Source organism: Hemitrygon akajei, chromosome 20, assembly GCF_048418815.1.
Source record: "Hemitrygon akajei chromosome 20, sHemAka1.3, whole genome shotgun sequence".
Classification (NCBI taxonomy): domain Eukaryota; kingdom Metazoa; phylum Chordata; class Chondrichthyes; order Myliobatiformes; family Dasyatidae; genus Hemitrygon; species Hemitrygon akajei.
The window spans coordinates 33,338,533-33,361,235 of NC_133143.1; the positions used below are offsets into that span (position 1 = coordinate 33,338,533).

A 22,703-nucleotide genomic window follows, 5' to 3' on the forward strand; every position below is an offset into this window, starting at 1 on the left:
CAACCCATCCCGTTTGTACAGGATGCCCCAAAAGATGTCCCAATGATCCAGAAATATGAATCCTTGGCCCCTGCTCCAATCTCTCAGCCATGCATTTATTCTTCACTGCACTAATTCCTATGCTCAGTATCACGTGGGACAGGCAATAATCCCAAGATGACTACCTTTGAGGTCCTGCTTCTCAACTTCCTTCCTAACTCCCTGTAGTCTGCTTTCAGGACCTCCTCCCTTTTCCTGCCTATGCCGTTGGTACCAATATGTATCACAACTTCTGGCTGTTCTCCTTCCCACTTTAGGGTATCGTGGGCATGATCAGAAACATCCCGGGCCCTAGCACTTGGGAGGGAAACTACCATCGGTGCTTCTTTCCTGCGTCCACAGAATCACCTGTCTGACCCCCTAACTATAGAGTCCCCTCTCACTGGTGCCTTACTGAGCCACAGGGCAGACTCTGCCAGAGTCATGGCCACTGTTGCTTCCCCCAGGTAGGCCATTCCCCCCCCCCCCGCAAACAATTCTCAAAAAGGAGTACTTATTGTCAAGGGGTACAGCCACAGGGGTGCTCTCTAGCCTCTGACTCCTGCCCTTCCCTCTGCAGATTGTTACCCACTTACCTGTCTCCCCTGGCCCCGGTGTGACTACCTGCCTATAGCTACCTATCACCCCCTCACTTTCCCTGACCAGACGGAGGTCATCGAGTTGCTTCTCCAGTTCCCTAACATGGTCTCTAAGGAGCTGCAGCTCGACGCACTTGGCGTAGATGTGGCCATCCAGGAGGCTGGGAGTCTCCGGGACTTCCCACATCTGACACTGAGCACAGAACACCGTCTCACACACATACGTCCCGTCTGTATTCTACACCAGCAACCTACCTCGCCCCGACCCGTTATCGCCGAAGCCCCATTGAGCCAAAGCCCTCCTCCTCTGTCTCCCTGTACTCGGTTGCCTGCTCCTCTCACACCCGCTCTATAAAGCTGTCTCCTTTTAAATTCTTCTTGCCTCAACATCCCCTCAACATGAAACAGCAACATGTCTCATATTCCTACATAACGTAAGAGACCATTCAACTGATCGAATTTTTTCCAACTCTCAGAGCAAGCACATGAACATCATTGCCCACTCACTTCCCTGTAACCCATACTCTTTCATTTACCCCTCAACTTCATCTGTACTTTCCTACCGACTACGTAAATTAAGGAAAATTTGAAGCATCCATGTCTTCACATATCCTTGGGATATGTGAAGATATCAGAGCCCCTGGACGGAAAACATGCAAAAAAGGGGGTCAGAATTGAACCCAGATCATTAATATGGACGTCTCTCTAGCAAAGGAGGTATAAGGTGTTCTTTCCCTCTGCTAGCCTGCAGGTCATCCTTGGGCAAGGTGTAGCACCTGCTTAGCCCCCCAATCAGGGTCACATGAAGCCATGGGAGCAGGTTGTGGATGGTCGTATGAGTAGCTGGCGCATATCACAAGTACTGCTTATGTGACCACTGACGCCAGGCAGACAACTTCTGAACATTATTGATAATGGCTGTGGTCACCCCATCTTGTAAAGACACTGCCCAGAGGAAAGCAAGGGCAAACCACTCCTGTAGAAAAAAGACCGCGATTGCCTGTGTCATACCACACAGTGCATAAAGAACAAACAAGCAAATCAGGTCAGGTATCCAGGTTTTATTTGTTTTAATAAGTAACTATTGGCTTTTCCAGAAGTATTTCAGGTTGTTTGTTGGGCATGCTGAGAAAGACATTTGCTTGCTTTTCAGAAATAGATCTGCTTTTTATTCCTCAAGTCATACAAAACAAATGGGAAATTTAGGTTTTCCCTGTCTTCCAAGAATTGTTGGGCATTTTCCTTTTACAGGAATTGGAATTGATTTAGAATTGTCACATTTGCCAATGATAACTTCTCTTGCATACTGTTCGTATAATACAAATCATTACACAGTGCATTGAGGTAGAACAAGGTAAAATGATAATTGCAGAATAAAGTGTAAAAGCTACAAATGTAGTGCAGGCAGTCATAACAAGTTAGGTTCTGAGATCAGGAGTCCATCTTATTGTATTGGTGTTCTAGCACTTGTAAAAGCAGTCCTTGAGGCTGGTGATACACACTTTTCAGGCTTTTGCCCGATGGGAGAGGGGAGAAGAGAGAATTTTAATTTGGATTCCTGCCATAAGCAGTGTTCACATAGCAGTAGAAGGGATAATAAGTTATCTAATGCATGTTCTAAGATTTATATTGCATATTTTACAGTGCTAAAACTCCAGAAAACTAATGAAATACTTCTTGCATGTATTTACATTTTTGATTTGGTCAAAGGATCTGGATTTGACTGGCAGCACCTATCTAAGACTAGTCCGGAAAGCCCGACGACAATTCATGGGGTGAGGGTATCAGTGCTGTGCTTAGTGGATTTTTTTTTAAAAAACTGCAGATAACTGCAAATTGAAATTTAAAAAATAAAATAAAATACTGGAAACCCAAGGCAAGTAAAGAAGCAATTGTGGAAAGCAAAAAAGAGGTAACATTTTTCCAAGTTACCAACCTGAAGTGTTAACTCTTGCTCTTTCTACAGACTTTGCCTAATTTATTGTGTAATTCAGTATTTTCCATTTGTAATGGAATTTCATGCTGCTGTCTGACACACACAAGCAATTCAGAGGGGAGCTGTTTGTACGTGAGGAGCTCATTATGTAGAAAGTATAAAAATTGATTTGTATGTAACTAGCCTAAGAACCACCATAAACTAAGGAAAAATTTGTTTTCGCCATGCTATCTGACATTTGAATATTAGCTAAGGAATTGTTCCTCTCTTTTTTAATCACGTCAGGCAATATTTTATATCTAGTAGAAAGCTAGTGTTTGTCTTAAAGACTGTTGGCAATGCATTGCTTTTTTAGTGCCCAGCTGTCAGCCTAGATTATGTACCTAGTGTTTAAGTGAGTCTTGAAATTAGCTCTGTAAAGTGGAATTACTGCAATAGTCCTAAAGAATGTCTTGTACTTACAAAAGAAGTTGTCTGATTTGTCATGGCACTAATGCTAATGGAGATTTTGCTTTAAGAAAGAAAAGTAATGCAAATAAATGAAGCTTTCCTACAAACGTTTGTACTTCTAATTGATGTTAATTTTCAGTTGAAAGCATAATTTATTTTCATTAATGCAAGGACTATAACTTGTGGAGAAGTCGACTTTATTTAATTTGTTATGTTTTATTTGAAACAAGTCCTGAGAGCTTCACACTACATCCATTCCATAAGACAAGGGAACAGAATTAGACCATTTGGCCTTTTAAGTCTGCTCTGCCAATTCATCATGGCTGACCCATTTCATTCTCAACCCCATTCTCCTGCCTTCTTCCTGTAACCTTTCATGCCCTGACTAATCAGGAAGCTATCAATCTTCGCCTTAAATATATCTGACCTTCACACCTGCGTCTGGCAATGGATTCCACAGATTCACCACCGCTTGGTGAAAGAAATTCCTCTTTATTTCTGTTCTAAAGCTACATCTCTCTATCATGAGCAACACAAGTGAATCTGCAGATGCTGGAAATAAATAAAAACACAAAATGCTGGCAGAACTCAGCAGGCCAGACAGCATCTATGGGAGGAGGTAGTGACGACGTTTCAGGCCGAAACCCTTCATCAGGAGTGAAGTAACATGGGATGGTCGAGGGGGGACAAGAAGTGGGGGGAGGGATGAAGTAGAGAGCTGGGAAGTGATAGGCTGGAGGGAAATGAGCTAGGGGGAAGGTGGAGAATTATGGGAAATAAAAGAGAAAGAAAGGTAGGGCTGGGGGGAGATTATAGTGAGGGAGGAAAAAGAGAGAGAAAGAGAACCAGACTAAAACTAGAGATAGGGATGGGGTAAGGGGGGGGTCAGGGGTATCAACGGAGGTCTGTGAGTTGAATGTTCATGCCGGCAGGTAGGAGGCTACCTAGGCGGGAGATAAGGTATTGCTCCATCAACCTGCGTGTGGCCTCATCTTGACAGTAGAGTCAAGATGAGGCCACTTTCCGTAACTTCCACCTCCTCCTATGTGATCCCACCACCAGACACATCTTCCCCTCCCCCCCACTCTCGGCTTTCCGCAGGGATCGCTCCCTACGCGACTCCCTTGTCCATTCATCCCCCCCATCCCTCCCCACCGATCTCCCTCCAGGCACTTATCCCTGCAAACGGAAGAAGTGCTACACCTGCCCCCACACTTCTTCCCTCACCACCATCCCAGGCCCCAGACAGTCCTTCCAGGTGAGGCACCACTTCACCTGCGAGTCAACTGGGGTGATAAACTGTATCCGGTGCTCCCGATATGGCCATTTATACATTGGGGAGACCCGCCACAGACTGGGAGACTTTCGCCGAACACCGGCGCTCGGTCCTCCAGCAGTGGCGGGATCTCCCTGTGGCCACACACTTCAGTTCCACAGACCACTCCCACTCCGACATGTCTGTCCATGGCCTCCTCTACCGTCAAGATGAGGCCACACGCAGGTTGATGGAGCAATACCTTATTTCCCGCCTAGGTAGCCTCCTACCTGCCGGCATGAACATCCAACTCACAGACCTCCGTTGATACCCCTACCCCCCCCCCCTTACCCCATCCCTATCTATAATTTTAGTCTGGTTCTCTTTCTCTCTCTTTTCTCCCTCCTCATTATTATCTCCCTGCAGCCCTACCTTTCTTTCTCTTTTATTTCCCATAATTCTCCACCTTCCCCCTAGCCCATTTCCCTTCAGCCTATCACTTCCCAGCTCTCTACTTCATCCCTCCCCCCACTTCTTATCCCCCCTCGACCATCCCATGTTACTTCACTCCTGATGAAGAGTTTCGGCCCGAAACGTCGTCACTACCTCCTCCCATAGATGCTGTCTGGCCTGCTGAGTTCTGCCAGCATTTTGTGTTTTTATTCTCTCTATCATGAGGCTGTGCCCTCTGGTCCTCGGCACTCCCACCGTAGGAATCAACCTCTTCGCAACAACTCTATCTAGCCTTTCAACATTTAATGAGACTTCCCCCCCCCCCACCAAATTCCAGCATATAGAGTGCCAGAGCCATTAATCATTCCTCATACAATAAACATTTAATTATTGAAATCATTTTCACAAAATTCCTCTGAACCCAGTTCAATGTCATCTTTCTTAAATATTGGGCCCAAAAGTGCTCACATTACTCCAAGTGAGGCCTCGCTAATCCCATATAAAGCCTCAGCATTACATCCTTGCTTCTATATTCTGATCCTCTGAAGATTCAGAATCAGAATCAGGTTTATTATCACCGGCATGTGACGTGAAATTTGTTAACTTAGCAGCAGCAGTTCAATGCAATACATACCTAGCAGAGAGAGAGAGAGAGAGAATAAATAAATAAATAAAATGAAACATAATAATAAATAAACTAAATCAATTACGTATATTGAATAGAATTTTAAAAATGTGCAGAAACAGAAATTCTGTATATTTTTTTAAAAAGTGAGGTAATGTCCAAAGCTTTAGTGTCCATTTAGCAATCAGATGGCAGAGGGGAAGAAGCTGACAGAGCTGCTCACTCTCTCTAATTCTGATCCCTCTATGAGAATTGGTATGTGATCCTTCATCTTACTCTTCCTGAAGTCCACGATCAGCTTTTTCGTCTTACTGACGTTGAGTGCTAGGTTGTTGCTGCGGCACCATTCCACTAGTTGGCATATTTCACTCCTGTACAGCCTCTCGTCACCACCTGAGATTCTACCAACAATGGTTGTATCATCAGCAAATTTGTAGATGGTATTTGAACTATGCCTATCCACACAGTCATGTGTGTACAGAGAGTAGAGCAGTGGGCTAAGCACACACCCCTGAGGTGCACCAGTGTTGATCGTCACCAAGGAGGATATGTTATCACCAATCCACACAGACTGTGGTCTTCTGGTTAGGAAGTCGAGGATCCATTTGCAGAGGGAGGTACAGAGGCCCAGGTTCTGCAACTTCTCAATCAGGATTGTGGGAATGACTGTATTAAATGCTGAGCTATAGTCAATGAACAGCATCCTGACATAGGTGTTTGTGTTGTCCAGGTGGTCTAAAGCCATGTGGAAAGCCATGGAGATTGTGTCTGCCATTGACCTATTGTGGTGATAGGGAAATTGCAATGGGTCCAGGTCTTTGCTGAGGCAGGAGTTCAATCTAGTCATAACCAGCCTCTCAAAGCATTTCATCACTGTCGATGTGAGTGCTACCAGGTCATTGACATACAACATAAAGAGAAGTGGTCAACACTGACCCCTGCAGGACACCACTAGTCTCAGGCAGCCAATCAATCAGAAAAGGCTCTCTATATTCCCACTCTTTACCTCCTGCCAATCAGGCAATGCTCTATTCATGCTAGTACCTTTCCTGTAATACCGTGGGCTCTTGTTAGCCTCATACATGGTACCTTGTCAAAGGCCTTCTAAAAATCCTAAATACACAACATTCCACCAATTCTTTTTTTGTCTAACCTGCTTGTTATTTTTTTAAAGAATTCTAACAGATCTGTCAGACAAGATTTACCCTTAATGAAACCATGCTGACTTTTGCCTATTTTACCATGTCCCTCCAAGTACCCCGAAACATCCTTAATAATAGACTACAACATCTTCCCAACCACTGAAGTCAAGCTGACAGGCCTGTAATTTCCTTTAGAAACATGGAAAACCTACAGCATAATACAGGCCCTTCAGCCCAGAAAGCTGTGCCAAACATGTCCTTACCTTAGAAATTACCTAGGGTTACCCATTGCTCCCTATTTTTCTGAGCTCCACGTACCTATCCAGGAGTCTCTTAAAAGGCCCTATTGTATCAGCTTCCACCACTGTCGCCAGCAGCCCATTCCACGCACTCTCTACTCTCTGCATAAAAAAACTTAGCCCTGACATCTCTTCTGTACCTACTTCCAAGCACCTTAAAACTGCGCCCTCTTTCAGCCCCTGGGAAAAAGCCTCAGACTATCCACACGATTAATGCCTCTTATCATCTTGTACAGCTCTATCAGGTCACCTTTCATCCTCCGTCGCTCCAAGGAGAAAAGGCTGTGTTCATTCAATTTCTTCTCATAAGGCACACTCCCTAATCCAGGCAACATCCTTGTAAATCTCCTCTGCACCCTTTCTATGGTTTCCATATCCTTCCTGTAGTGAGGTGACCAGAACTGAGCACAGTACTCCAAGTGGGGTCTGACCAGGGTCCTATATAGCTGCAACATTACCTCTCAGCTCTTGAACTCAATCCCACAATTGATGAAGGCCAATGCACCATATGCCACAGAGTCAACCTGTTCAGCAGCTTTGAGTGTCCTATGGACTCTGACCCTCTGATCCACCACACTGCCAAGAGTCTTACCATTAATACTATATTCTGCCATCATAGTTGACCTACCAAAATGAACCACCTCACACTTATCTGGGTTGAATTCCATCTGCCACTTCTCAGCCCAGTTTGCATCCTATTAATGTCCTGCTGTATCTCTGACAGCCCGCCACACTATCCACAACACCCCCCCAACCTTTGTGTCATCAGCAAATTTATGAACCTATCCCTCCACTTTGTCATCCAGGTCATTTATAAAAATCACAAAGAGTAGGGCTCCCAGAACAGATCCCTGAGGCATCTGTCACTACTGGTGACCGATCTCCATGCAGAATATAACCCGTCTACAACCACTCTTTGCTTTCTGTGGGCAAGCCAGTTCTGGATCCACAAAGCAATGTCTCCTTGGATCCCATGCCTCCTTACTTTCTCAATAAGCCTCGCATGGGGTACCTTATCAAATGCCTTGCTGAAATTCATATACATTTTCTTTTGCCTTCCTCCCTTCTTCCAGAATGGAGTATCTTTTGCAATTTTCCAGAACCATTACAGAATCAAATGACTCTTGAAAGATCATTACTAATGCCTCCACAGTTTTTTCAGCTACCTCTTTCAGAACTGTAGGGTGTAGTCCATCTGGTTCAGGTGACTTAACTACCTTAAGACCTTTGTTTCCCAAGCATCATCTCCCTAGTAATAGCAAATGTGCTCACTTTTGCCCACTGACACTGTCAAACTTCCAACATACATCTAGTGTCTTCCGCAGTGAAAACTGGTGCAAAATATTTATTCAGTTAGTCAGTCATTTCCTTGTCCCTCATTACTATCTCTTCAGTGTCATTTTCCAGATGTCCATTTTTTTACTCTTTATATACAGTTGCAAGAAAACGTTTGTATATGCTTTGCAATTACCTGGTTTTCTGCATTAATTACTCATAAAATGTGGTCTGATTTTCATCTAAGTCACAATAATAGACAAACACAATCTGTCTAAACTAATAACACATAAGCAATTGTACTTTTCATATCTTTATTGAACACACATTGTTTAATCATTCACAGTCCAGGATAGAAAAAGTATGTGAACCCTTGTATTTAATAACTGGTCGAATCTCCTTTAGCAGCAATATCCTCCACAAAGCATTTCCTATAGCTGCTGATCAGACTTGTACGATGGCAGGAAGAAATTTCAGACCATTTCTCCATACAGAACTGTTTCATTTCATCAATATTTCTGGGTTACCTTGCATAAATAGTCCTGTTCAGGTCATGACACAGCATCTCAGTTGAGTTAAGTCTGGACTCTGACTTGGCCATTCCAAAACACATATGTCCTTCTTTTAAATCCAAACTGTTGTTGATTTACTCTTGTGTTTCAGATCATTGTTTTGTTGCATCATCCAACTTCTGTTATGCTTTAGGTGACTGATGTTCTGTAAAATGTCTTCATACAATTTTGAATCCATTGTCCCGTCAATAATTGTAAGCTGTCTAGGCCCTGAAGCAGCAAAGCAGCCTCAAACCAGGATATTCCTTCCACTATGCTTCATAGTTGTGATAAAGTTTTTGTGTTGGTCTGCAGTGCCATTTTAATCTAAACATAGCAGTGTGTACTTCTGCCAAAATGTTCATTTTTGTCTCATCTGTCCACCGAACATTGTCCCAGAAGCATTGTGGAACATCCAGATGGTCTTTTGCAAACTTGATGTGCAGCAATGTTTTTATTTTGAGAGCAGTGGTATCCTTCCATGAACACCATTCTTGTTCAGTGTTTTTCTTACATTGGAAACATGAACAGAGACTTTAGAAAGTTCTAGAGATTTCTGTAGGTCTTTTGCTGTTACCCTTGTTTTTTTTTCAATTTCCTTCAGATTTGCATGTTGTGTTCTTGGTGCAATCTTTTCAGGAAGCCCACTCCAAGGGAGAGTAGCATCGTTCTGTATTTCCTCCATTTGTAGACAATTTCTCTTACCGTGAACTGATCAACATTCAGGCCTTTAGAAATGCTTTTGTAACCTTTTCCAAATTCTTCATTCATCTCTACAGTTCTTCTTCTAAGGTCCTCTGAAAGTTGTTTTGATCAAGCCATGGTGCACATAAACAGATCTATCTTGGGAAGTGCAGGGCACCTCTACAGCCTGTACCTCCAATCTCATCTCACTGATAGGAATACCTGACTGCAAATAGCTTTTGTGGAAGGCATTACCCCAGAAGTTCACATACCTTTTTGAACCTAGACTTTGATTGTTTAAATGGTGTACTCAATATTGATGAGTAAAAGTACAATTGCTTGTCTGTTATTAATTTAGGCAGATTGTGTTTGTCTATCCTTGTGATTTAGATAAAGATCAGACCTCATTTTATGAGTGGTGCCCCTTCCAATCAACTTTGGCCAGCTTCTCTCTCGTGCCTCTGGAATTCCCCTTACTCCACTGTAATACTGGTACATCTGACTTTACCTTCTTCCTTAAATTGCAGGGCAAATTCTATCTATTATGATCACTGTCTCCTAGGGGTTCCTTTACCTTAAACTCCTTAATCAAATCCAGTTCATTACACAACAACCAATCCAGAATAGTTGATCCCCTAGTGGGCTCACCACAATCTGCTCTAAAAACCTATCTTATAGGCGTTCTATAAATTCTCTCTCTTGGGAGAATTTGCACCAACTTGATTTTTCCAATCTACCTGCATATTGAAATCCCCCAAATTGTAGCCTACATTCTGGCTTCTATTCAGACACCTTTGTATAGCTCCCATCCGGGCCGTTTTACCCTTGCACTACCCACAAGAGCTCTACATCTTCCAACCCCATGCTACTTGTTTCTAAGCCTCCATTCTACTCCAGTGTGGTTAAAATCTTCGCTTGAGTTCAGGATGGACCTTTGGTCATGAATCTCAAGCGCTACATCGAACTGTTCCAAAGATCCAGCCCACTGTGGAAGATTAGCCATTTTAATACCTCTTTTCTTTCCCCAGGGACCGTGCTGGCAAATTAGTGTTGTCACCAAAACAGGAAGCGTTGTTTTCCAGGTGGGTCCGTCCAGATGACCTCTGCAGCAACCCTACAATGATCTACACTGTTTCTAGTCTCAGTATAAAACAGGTCAGTCTTTTAAGGTCAGCTTTGTCTGCTTGATTTTAATGCCAAAGTTTAAGTTAAAGTTCATTATTGGCCATTAATGAGGCACAGCTCTGATAGAGCAATTCTAGCAAGGTAGGAAATTCTCTCCTCCTAAGTCATTGTACTGTGCCCTGTAAAAGTATTCAAAATTGTGAAGTATGTAAAACTAAAAATTCAAAAACTGAAACGTCAGCATTTAGAAATATCCATTCTCCTTTGCTTGGTACTCAATTGAGCCAGCTCTCACAGCTATTACAGCCAGTAGACTTTTTGGGTAAGTCTCTTTTAGCTTTACACAACGTGATGGAGCAAGATTTGCCTATTCCTCCCTGAGAAATTGCTCAAGCTGTGCCAGCTTAGTTGAGGAGTGGCAGTGGACAGCAAACTTGAGGTCTTGCTAGAGATGTTCATTTGGGTTAAGGCCAGGACTCTGACTAGGCCACACAAGGACATTAATTTTCTTCATCTGAAACAACTCCATGGTTGTTCTGGCAGTGTCCTTTCAGTTGCCCTGCTGAAAGTCCAATTTTAAACACAAAGTACACCGCAGATGCTGTGGTGAAATCAACACGTACAAACAAGCTGGAGGAACTCAGCAAGTCGGGCAGCATCCGTTGAAAGGAGCAGTCAACGTTTTGGGCCGAGACCCTTCGTCAGGACTGAAGAAGGAGGGGGCAGGGGCCCTATAAAGAAGGTGGGGGGAGGGGCGAAGGTGCCAAGTGAAAAACCAATCAGAGGAAAGATCAAGGGGTGGGGGAGGGGAAGCAGGGAGGGGATAGGCAGGAGGGGTGAAGAAGGAATGTAAGGGGAAAGCACTATGGGTAGTAGAAGAAGGCAGAATCATGAGAGAGGTGATAGGCAGCTGGAAGAGGAGGCAGAGTGAAAGTGGGATGGGGGAAGGGAGGGGGAGGGAATTACTGGAAGTTGGAGAATTCGATGTTCATACCAAGGGGCTGGAGACTACCCAGATGGTATATGAGGTGTTGCTCCTCCAACCTGAGTTTGACCTCTGTGCGGTTTATCTTCCCATCAATCCTGGCAAGATTTCCGATCCCTGCTGCTTAAAAGCATCCCCATAGCAGGATGCTACCTCCACCATACTTGGCAGTAGGGATGTTGTTATCTGACTGATGTGCAGTATTAGATTTACACCACATGTACCTCTCAGTGTTAAGCCAGCCAGTGGTGTAGTGGCATTAGCACCAGACTTCGAGGCGAGTGCTCCCAGGATTGAATCCGGCCGGGTCCTTGCATGCTTTCCATTCGTGCTGGGCTGAGTGTTAAGCTAGCAACTTGGCCTCCTTAAAAAAAACAGACAAAATGCTAAAGAAACAGCAAAGTTGCTGCCCAGTGGGCCACAAGGCGTGCGGTAGAATAAATGTAATAACCACTGAGTGTTGAGACCAGAATATTCCACTTCAGTCTCATCTGAATGCAAGATCTTCTTCCACATCCTTACGGTATCTCCTAAATGACAGTTTACAAAATCTTTACTGACAAGGATATGCTATTTTTTAACCAGGGCTTCTACCTTGCCACTCTTCCATATTTTTATTAGAGACTGGGGAGCCATGAACTTTATCCCCAGTAACAGCCACTGGCTTCTGCAGCCCACTCAGAGAGACCGTTGGCGTCACAGTAACCTATCATAACAGTGCCATTCTTCTCCGGGAACTAAGTTTGGGGAGGGGAGTGTGGCCTGACCTTGGCAGTGTGGCTGTAGTTTCATATTTTTCCACTTTTTCACTCTGGACTGCACTGAGCTCCGAGGTACGTTCAGTGCCTTTGAGATGGTCTTGTACCCGTCCCGGACTTGTGCTTCTTTACTATCATTTCTCTGCCTTGTCCTGCATGCTGTTTCGCCTTCATTTTGGTTTGACCTGTTGAAAGCCAACCACAATATTGCACCTTACAGATAGAGTGGGTATTTATTTTAACGAATTAATTGAAAACAGGTGATGCTCCAATTTTCTACATCAAACTACCCGTAGATTTCGCACTACAGAGCGCACCTGATTAAAAGCCGCTGGCTCTAATTTTAGAAATAAAATCAATTTTGTACTTGTACAAGCCGCACCGGATTTTAGGCCGCACCGGATTTTCGGCCGCACCGGATTTTCGGCCGCAGGTGTCCCACGTTGTAATATGAGATATTTACACAGAAAGATATTACACGTGAGGATTTTTTAACTTTTAATTAAATCCATATGGTAACATAAACAAATACATATTGCAAATGCTTTTTTTCGAACCGTGCCTATAACGCGGCTACTTTTAAATATACATTGCGTATACTTTTTTACTGAACAACATTCCAATATCTTCTAACGACTGGTAAAAAATATATATACTGCAGCCTACCAGGAAAAGTTATTGATCGCCTTTAACTTAAAAGCAGCGTTTTGGCTCCGCCGCTCGCCCCCCGCCTTCCTGTTTATCGCAAACCGGTATTTCCCACAAGACGCGGCGAAACCGGGTGTGACGTCATAGCATCCCGGGATGTAGTACAGAAAACAAATATAGTTAAAACACTTCTAACTTTAACTAACAAATGAATTACTAAGCAAAAATATTATAAACTAAATAACTGCCATAAAGGCAGCACAATGCTTTTCTTCGAGTGCTTTCCATGTTGATGAGGGTGAGTGCAAATGACTGATTTACAATAATTTAATTGTGAAAGTGCGCTTGATTTATCGTACAATTTCATTGGACCTCTGTGAACTACTCATCAATTTTATTGGTCTACTGTTACGAGGCAAAATGTTTTTGGCGGCATGAAAAAAAATCATGCATTAGCCGCACCGTAGTAAAGGCCGCAGTGTTCAAAGCTGTTCAAAATGTGGGAAAAAAGTAGCGGCTTATAATCCGACATCTACGGTAGGTGGGTTGGTAAAATAAGATACAGTTGCACTTGAGGGAAGGTAGTGTAGTAATTACAAAGGGGATGAATAATTTTTGTCAGCCTCACTATTTTGATTTCTAATTTTTAGTATTCTGTTGACTGTTGTAGGTTTTTTTTATTTTACTTTGATATAATGCACAACGTTTTGTAGATTCGCTCAAAAATCCTACTTCAATGTATTTTACATTTAGAGAATGAGAGTAAATCATCAAGATGGTTGTGGGGACAGAATACTTTTGCATGGAACTGTAACATTTTAAAAGAGTTTGATAATCTTTATCTGATAAAGGTGTTAAGTAATATGGAATCAAGGGCAAAATATTGTTCAATATTTAATTCAAAAGCAGGGCGATAGAGGGGCAAATTGACTTAAGTACAGCAAAGCTAAATCTTTTTAAAATTTACCAATTTACATTTTCAACTTGCTGTATTTTGCATAAGGTTTTGTTGCGGATAGACTGTTCCTCTGGTTTATAATTTTAATGCTAGTTATTCAATAAAAAAATTCCAAAGTCCACAAATAATAGCAGTGACTGGCTGCCCTCTGCTGTACATGTTTGGAAAGCATCTAACTTGAAGTAAGTGAAATGTACTTCTGCTCAAGCACGGCAGCATCTCTTTTGGTACTTACCACTCTAAAAGTTATTTCAAATACTCTGTTTTCCAGACTGTCGTATCGGACTGCTCCTTTGTGGCCTCTCTAGCTATTGGTGCTGCATACGAAAGACGTTACAATAAAAAATTAATCACAAGGTTTAGTATGTTCATTTTAAACTTGTACAGATCTCTGGTAATTGGGCATGTGTTGTGTAATCCTCTTAGCTACTGGGTATCGTACTTTAGATGTTACTGTTATTGTTGAGCACCTTGCATTTTGAAATGGCTTAAAATTGTATATATTGTAGTGTATATTATTGCAGAATGCAGTTTGATGTTTATGGGGATGTGTGGTCAATTTTTTAAGGGAGTTATTTATATGAAGGTTGGAGGCACAATAATGTAGCAGCAAATGGTTCTGTATGGAATTATAGTATGGCTCTGTACCAGCCGTCCGGTATTTTCCTAATTCCTAACTTAAGCTGTGGGATGTAGTGAAAATCATAAACAGATATTTGATAAACAGGTATATTGAAGGATGGTTGGCAGGAATGACTCCAGTTTGCTCATCAAATCCTGGTAACTGCAAAATAGCAAAAGCAGATGCTTTATTAACTGTTAATATTATTTCCTCTGGGCTAGTATTTTAAGTGGTTTAAAAAGGGCAAGGAAAAAGATGATGGGGAGTTGAACATTTGCTACCATGATCATACCCATTCACTACAATTTTTATTTTCTCGTTATCATTTGATCTGCAGCATTATTTATCCTCAGAACAGGAAAGGACAGCCAGAGTATAATCCTTGTGGAAAATACATGGTGAAACTTCACATCAATGGCGTGGCTAGAAAGGTAAGTTGGTTTATAAGTTTAGTCACTAATGTAAGGTCATTGTTTTATCTCCTATTTTTGATAGTTTTCTTCCCATACTTTTTCATATTTAGAAGTCTCTAACTGATTTGCTTAAGAACTTCATCCAAGTAACATGTTTTACATAAACCTGGACTCAAGGTCAAATAACCTGTAAAACAGTTCAAAGTCCAAAGTAAATTTGTAATCAAAGTCCATATGTTTCACCATATGCAACCCTGAGATTCATTTTCTCCAGGCATACTCAGTAAATCCATAATAGAATAATAACCATAATAGTATTAATAATAACCTGCACCAACTGGGCAAAGACAACAAACTCTGCAAATACGAAAAGGAAAAAAATAATAATAAATATCAAGAACATGAGATGAAGCGTCCCTGAAAGTGAATTCATAGGTTGTGGGAATGCTTTAGTGATGGGGGCAAATGACATTGAATGAAGTTATGCACTCTGGTTCAAGAACCTGACAGTGGAGGGGTAATAACTGTTCCTGAACCTGGTGGTGTGAGTCCTGAGTTTCCTTGGGTATCTTCTTCGTGATGGCAGCAACGAGAAGAAAGCATGGCCTGGGTGGTGGGGGTCCCTGATGATGGATGCTGCTTTTCTGCAACAGCACACCATGTAGATGTGTTCAATGATGGGGAGGACTTTACCCATGATGGACTAGTGCGTATCCACTACTTTTTATGGGATTTTCTATTTGAGGGAATTGGTGTTTCCCTATCAAGCTGTGATGCAACCAGTTAATATACTCTTAACTACACATCTATAGAAGTTTGTCAACATTTTAGATGTCATGCCAAATATTTGCAAACTCAAGGAAGTAGAGATACTGCCTTGCTTTATTTGTAATTGCACATACATGCTGGGCCTAGAATAGGTCATCTGAAATGATAACACCAAGGAATTTAAATTTGCTGACACTCTGCACCTCTGATCCTCTGATGAAGACTGGCTTGTAGGCCTCTGCTTTCCTCCTCCTGAAGGCAATAATCAGCTCCTTGGTCTTGCTGACATTGGGTAAGAGGTTGTTGTGGTGCCACTCAGCCAGATTTTCAGTCTCCCTCCTATATGCTGAGTCATCACGTAATATAAAGTATGTCTGGTCCATCGCATTATTTCTATTCCCACCTCACACCAAAATGTTCTAAGGTGTTGACTAAGCCAACAAACTCAACACAGATCAGGTACTTTAACTGTGATCAAAGTCACAAAGAAAACTGCGAATGTGTGAAATCTGAAACACAGATTTCAGAAAACCTCAGCAGATTAGTCAGTATCTGTGACCTTTCTTTATCTCTGTGGCTAAATAATTCTCCAGCTATAATCCAAGTCACTGGACAGAGGGCATTCTTATACAAGTGAATTTGTAGGAGTCAAAGACACTAGATAAATTCTAAATAAAGTTTATAGTTGTGTACTGAATTTACAGCTCACCAAAAATATAATGTTAAGTTTATTTTGTGATCAAATTGAACAAATGGCAGTTACCGAACAAGATTCATAATAAAAAGAATCCTTGTGTTATAAATATTGTATGACCCAAAATGAGAGCATTGAACAGTTCAGCACAGAACAGGCCCTTCATGCCAGACTAAACTGCATATCCACCTGTACGTAGTCCATTCCCTGCCTGTTGAAGTGGCTGTTTTAAACGCTCTTGAACGTTGCAATCATTTTTGTTTCCGCCACCTCCCCAGCAGCCCATTCTAAGTACCTACTACTCTTTCTGTAATCGTTTTTAAACTTCCTGCCTATCAACTTAAAACTATTGGTATTTGACATTTCTATTCACTTATAACAGGCAACAGAGGTCTCAGCACTGATTCCAGTGATATGCCATTGGTCGCAAACCTCCAGTCAGAATAACACCCTTTCACCACAATCCTGTGACTTCGATGGCCAAGACAATTTTATATCCGACTTACTAATTCACCATGGATCCCATCTTCAGAACAGGCTTGTCATGAGGGACCCTGTCGAATGCTTTGCTAAAATCCATATAACAGTTTCTATTGCATAACCATCATCAAAATCTTTGTCACCGTCTCAAAACAAAACTTAACCAACCATACATGACCTTCCCCACACAAATCTATGCTGACTAATATATCTGTTTTTCCAAATGTGCGTAGAATCCTTTTTCAAAGAATCTTCTCCAGTAGATTGCCTACCACTGGTTTAAAGCTCCCCAGCTTATAATTTCATTATTTGTCCCTGTTGCCCTCCCTAAACAATGGAATAACACTGGCTATTCTTCAGTCCCCTGGGACCTCACCAGTGGGTAAAGAGGATGCAAAGATCTCTGACAAGACCCAGCAATATCCTTTCTTTCCTCTTTCAATAAACTGGGATAAACCCCTCCCTCTCTGATCTTACTGTACTTCATGTCCTTCTTGGTCAATACCAATTCAAAGTACTTGTTTAATATCTTATCTAAAGTTCAAGTTTAATTATCATTCAACCATACATAAGTACAGCCAAATGAAACATGTTACATAGAAAATGTAGAAACCTGTTCTTCTGGGGCCAGGGTGCAAAACACAGTACCAACAGTCATACTGGTCTCAAGGCACATATCAGATAGCAAGTAACCATACAGTCTCACTAAAAAGTATATAGCCCACGTCCCTAAGCGATGTGCTCTGTAAATTGATGGTATATGGGTGTTATCATCAAGAACAAGTATTTTTCAGCAGTCCACAGTCAAATGTACACACGCACACACCCTGGCTTGGCTCCACCAAGTGAACACTAGATGGCAGCACCCAACCCAGCATGGACGCCATGCCACACCGCCTCTGGCTTCTCCTCTCCTGGACTGCTGCAACAGGCAAACCCGTGGTTTGAGGCCTAGTCCTTGCTACAGACAAGGCCACGCAGCTCCCCTACCATCTATGTTGCTAGTAAGCAAGGGAAAGGGACTTGCAGCATTTTATATTACTGATGTCCAGCAGGATCTTGTGATCAGAGTAGAAGCATCCAAGGTAGTTACTCACTGTTGACTGCACAAAGTCCAGCTGCCCCACAAACAAGCACCTCATTGTGGGGTAGACCTGCCATGCATGAAGTTCTTTACATCCAGCCTTGTCTTGTGATCGCGAAAAAAAAAACATTTAAAGAAGGCTTTTGGTTGGATGCTGAGAAGCCACTGCATCCAAACGCACCACCATCTTACTGGAAGATTGCTGGCTCTGGCCATTATTCCCTCCTTTGTTCTTGACTGTTCCTATCCTCTCTCTGGTTATCTGTTTTTAATGCGTGGATAAAATGCATTCGGAGTTTCCTTTATCCTACTCACTAGCAGAATTTCAGGGCTGCCTTTTTAGCCGCCCTGATTCCATGTTGAAGTTCTTTCCTGTTTCCGTATTCCTCCAGGGCACCGTTTCAGCTTCCAAACTTACTTAAGCTCATCACTCCTAGTGGGCCGTAGGCTGCCGACAGCAGCTTGCCTGCTTTTGGCTTAACTTTATACTCTGATAATTTTGTTTCTGTGTTGCTGTGCTTTCTGAGCCATCACCACTTTCCATCATGCACCTACAACTAAAGGTTGTTGGACAAAAGAGCCCTGGCTATTCTGATTTCAACCTGGAGAAGAGACTTTCGATAATGAGCTCCACTTAAAATAATAATGCTGAATGTTACACTTTCAACAGAGAAACAAGCCATCTGTTCCCCTCTCACAGCTTCTAGCCCTTCAGCACATATTCTTTCTATCCTTTCACCTTACATTTTTTTCTTAGTTTATGCTGTTCATGTCAATTATTCCTTATCAAAGTGGTTTCCATTTCTGACCCCTCAATAGATACAAAAATGTCTCCTGGATAGTTTATTCAATTTATTGGTGATCATTTTGTATTTTTAACTTTCTAGTTGTGGATTTCCCAAAAGTGAATAAATTTACGTATCTATCCATTTAAGTTCCAGCATTACTTCTTGGTGCACCTCTGAAAGGAAATTCAGTCTTTCCTTATAGTTTCACTCTGGCATGTGATTTTTGTACAGTCTGGTTTTGCTTCTGTGTAATTGTCTTTGTGCAAAGAGAAAACATTACTTTTGTTTCCCTTCAGTCCATTATAGGATGTAGCCATATAGTTTTGTAGTATGATTTGGATTAACCAAATTAACCAGATACTTTATGCTTTTGTCATTGATAACCAACTAATTGGTAGGAGAGCTGTGAATCTACAGTATCATTTAGTAACATCGAACTTCGAATGCTGTGGCTGCCTTTGATTAAGTCAGCAATTGTGTAACTGAATCAATTATTTAATAATTAAATATCCCAGATGTGGGTGCTTCCATTCAACTCTGTGTTTAGTGATGAGTGTTATAGTTGGTGCCAACTGGGGTTCCTGGAGACAATTAGCACTTTTGTGAAGAAGATGTCTATCTTTTGATCTATTGATTTGCAATACATCTCTACAAGAAAATGATAATTATTATATCTTCTGTACCTTGTGTCCTTAAACACAGCTGTTTTTATTTGTCATTATTTCTCATTTTTCTCAGTTAGCGTTGATGAGCTGAGAGGGTAGAGGGTGCTTCTGTCTTTGGCTGTTTATACGTTTCTTCCACCCATGTATAACTAGTGCATAACCCAATGACTATACCTGCCAGCTTATAACTTTTGCAGGGTCTTGGGAATCAAGTCAATTGCTCATGGTCATTGTACCTCCTAGTTATTGAATGGCTGGTGGTTACGTTTATCTGTTTGCAACCACGGCATGACCTGCAGTTTGTTGACGTGTGTTTTAAATCATTGACCTGCAATCTAGTTTCATTTTCCCAAATGTGCTTGGAAAACAGGTAATCATTGATGACTACTTGCCAGTGGATCATAACGGTGAGCTGCTTTGTTCCTACTCCAACAACAAGAATGAACTTTGGATCTCACTGATAGAAAAGGCCTATATGAAGGTCATGGGAGGATATGATTTCCCAGGTTCCAACTCTGTAAGTATTAATTGTGAATAATATCTTAATTTTACTCTCCCCCATTACATGATGAGGAAATAAAAACATTGCTTATTCTTAAACTGGTGTAAAATTTCTTATGCTCATTACCAGAATAATTATAAAATAAAATTTCTGACTTACTCAATCTGCAATTTTTTTTCATGTGAAATACAATTATTTTCCTTTTTCAATTATTAATTTTCACATCCTTGGAATATAATTCACACTTTAGCCAGTCTTTTTTTTTCCCCAGGGAGGAAATAGCTAATATTTGAGAGCATAACTTTAAGATGATTTGAGGAAAGTATGGGGGAGGAGGCAGGTGATACCAGAGGTGAGTATTTTACAAAGAAAGTGGTAGGTGCATGTTACAGCCTGCCAGGGGTGCTAGTAGAGGCAGCATTAAGGACATTTAAGAAATTCTTAGATGGGCACATGAATGATAGAAATATGGAGAGCTATGTAGGAGGGATCTTGGAGTAGATTATAAAGTCAGCTCAACATCATGGGCCAAAAAGGCCTGTATTGTGCTGTAATGTAGGAAACACAACTTCATAAGAATGGCAATAATTTCCAGTTAATGCTGTGACCACTTGTTTTTGGGTTTTTCCAATTAAAGATACTTAGATTGAGAATTCATTTTAAAGCATTGCCTCTATATTGCATGGTGGTGGTGATTCCCTTTCAGGAACGTTCTGTGAAATTTGGGACCTCTTTTATGTTCCTATTCGTAAAGAAGTACTGAAGTGATCTCACTCTTATGTTAATTTTCAGATGTGAAATAATTAGATAAAAGCACAGTTGTGCTTTGATTACATGACCTAATCAATGTATCAGGTTTTAAAGCTTTGAAGTTCACTGTTTGTCTCACAATTGATTATGCGACATGATATATATAATTAAGTGTTTTCTCAACACTGTAGAACATTGATCTTCACGCCTTGACTGGCTGGATACCAGAGCGAATAGCAATGCATTCAGACAATCAGAAGTTCGACTACGAGGGCACGTTCAAAATGCTTTATCAAAGGTAAACCATTTTTAATGCACCAGTAAGTGACTTAAATGGCTTTATTCAACAGTTTAAGAACATTGCATTTGTTCAATATCCACATCTACTAGGTTTCACAAAGGAGATGTTCTAGTTACCACAGCGACTGGTATAATGAGTGAGGAAGAAGGAGAACGTTGGGGTCTGGTACCTACACACGCATATGCTGTCCTTGACATCCGGGAGTACAAGGTAACAATGTTTGTATGTGAGATAGAAGGGGCAGCCCTTACCATGTACAATTGGATCCTAAATGCAAACTAACTGTGTTAATGACTAGTCATTAATAAGACTGCTTAGCACTTCTACTGTACATATTCCAGTTCCAGGCATATTCTGTATTACAGTTTCACAAGGTGACCTTATGGTAATGTTACGAACCCCGTAACTGGGTCACTTACCAGCAAAGATAGAGAGGTCCGTTGAAGTCTGATGGTACTATTTTTAACAGTATTAGTAAAAATACACAAAAATAATATCAATGCAAACATACAGATAATATACGTTGTCAATACTAAATCTAAAAGTGCGGGTATAATAATAATCAATAAGAAATAGCTCTATCGTTGTCTAGGGGATAATGTATTGTCCAATGGAAATATAAAAGTCACTCAGTTCATTCAGGCTGCAGCCTTTGGTTGGAGTCAAGACAGAGATTTTTAGAAATTTGCCAGCTTTTCCTTTTTATACTTTCGATCCTTCAGAGTCTCATTGTCGTGGCCGTTCCCTTGTGGCCTCTCCTTTAGCTAAGCTGTTCTTCCGTGGTAAGCCCGCTACCCTGGCAAGGGAGGACACACACAGGCCCCACCGGCTTTGGCTATCAAACGCTGTCACTGGATTTCCAGCGTTTCTCCTGGTGCGTCTAAAGGGGTTGTTCCCCAGACCCTCTTTTATCCTTACTCACGGGGTCTCAGATGTCAGTCAGGTTGGGATGATGCAATCCCTCAACCAGCCCACTCTGGTCATCCCCTGAGGGGTTTCAATGAATAGTACAGTACTCAATACACAATTCCGTCTCCAAGAGACAATAGCTGTTATCAATGGTTCCGTCTTGCTGAGGCCAGGACACATTCCAAACCCTGTGTATTCTGGACGTCTCTCTCTCATTTCCTGGGTCCCAGACCCAAATTAATAGCGATCTTGCGATTCTCAAAAAGGAGGGGGTGACTTTGTACCCTTCGGCCCCTCAGAGTTGTGGCACATTCGTAACAGTAATATCAAGGATCAACTTTATTTGCTGTAAAAGTAGATTTGCATGTATTAGGAGTTTGCGGTCGTGGGTTAGCAGTACATGCAATTAAAAAACAAGAACATTCAACCGCTTTTAACCTACTCTAAAGTTAGAGGTACCAATCTGGAATAAAATGTGCATTAATAGCAGCAAGTGTTTACAGTGCAGTGGCTGAGGTAACAGATGTGGGGGGTGGGGGGGAGATAGTTGTCTAGATTAACTCCCTAGGGGAAGAAAATTTTAAGGTGGCATGAAGTATTTGTTTTAATAGCCCTGTAGTGCTTTCCGGATGGGAGCTTTTGGAAAAGGCAGTTTGCTGAATGGATAGTGTCCACAGTGATTCGTTTTCCTGCCTGCTGCTTTGTCCTGGACATACAACAGTGATGGTAGACTGCAGCCAATGTCCAGTTCTGTCGTCCTGACAGTTCACTGTAGATTTTGTGTGCAGTGGGAGAATGCTGTGCCAAACCAGACAGTAATGGCTGATGTGACAATGCTCTCTATGATGGCAGAGTAGAATTGCACTGGTGTGTTCCGGGGAGGATGGGATTTTACCAATTGCCACAAGAAGTACATCTTCTGCTGAGCCTTTTTGTTAATGATGGAGATCAGAATTAGGTTTATTT

At 41.7% G+C, this 22,703-nt stretch overlaps 1 protein-coding gene across 2 annotated transcripts in view; it reads left to right on the forward strand.

The window, feature by feature from the left end:
• capn7 (calpain 7) overlaps positions 1–22,703 on the forward strand; it is a 63,370-nt gene that overhangs the window by 18,862 nt on the left and 21,805 nt on the right. For both annotated transcript variants that reach the window (XM_073024104.1, XM_073024105.1), the window contains exons 7-12: positions 10,316–10,442; positions 14,033–14,118; positions 14,721–14,814; positions 19,646–19,792; positions 20,719–20,825; positions 20,918–21,038. In XM_073024104.1, the coding sequence (XP_072880205.1) occupies positions 10,316–10,442; positions 14,033–14,118; positions 14,721–14,814; positions 19,646–19,792; positions 20,719–20,825; positions 20,918–21,038 (682 nt within the window). The remainder of the gene's footprint in view (positions 1–10,315; positions 10,443–14,032; positions 14,119–14,720; positions 14,815–19,645; positions 19,793–20,718; positions 20,826–20,917; positions 21,039–22,703) is intronic.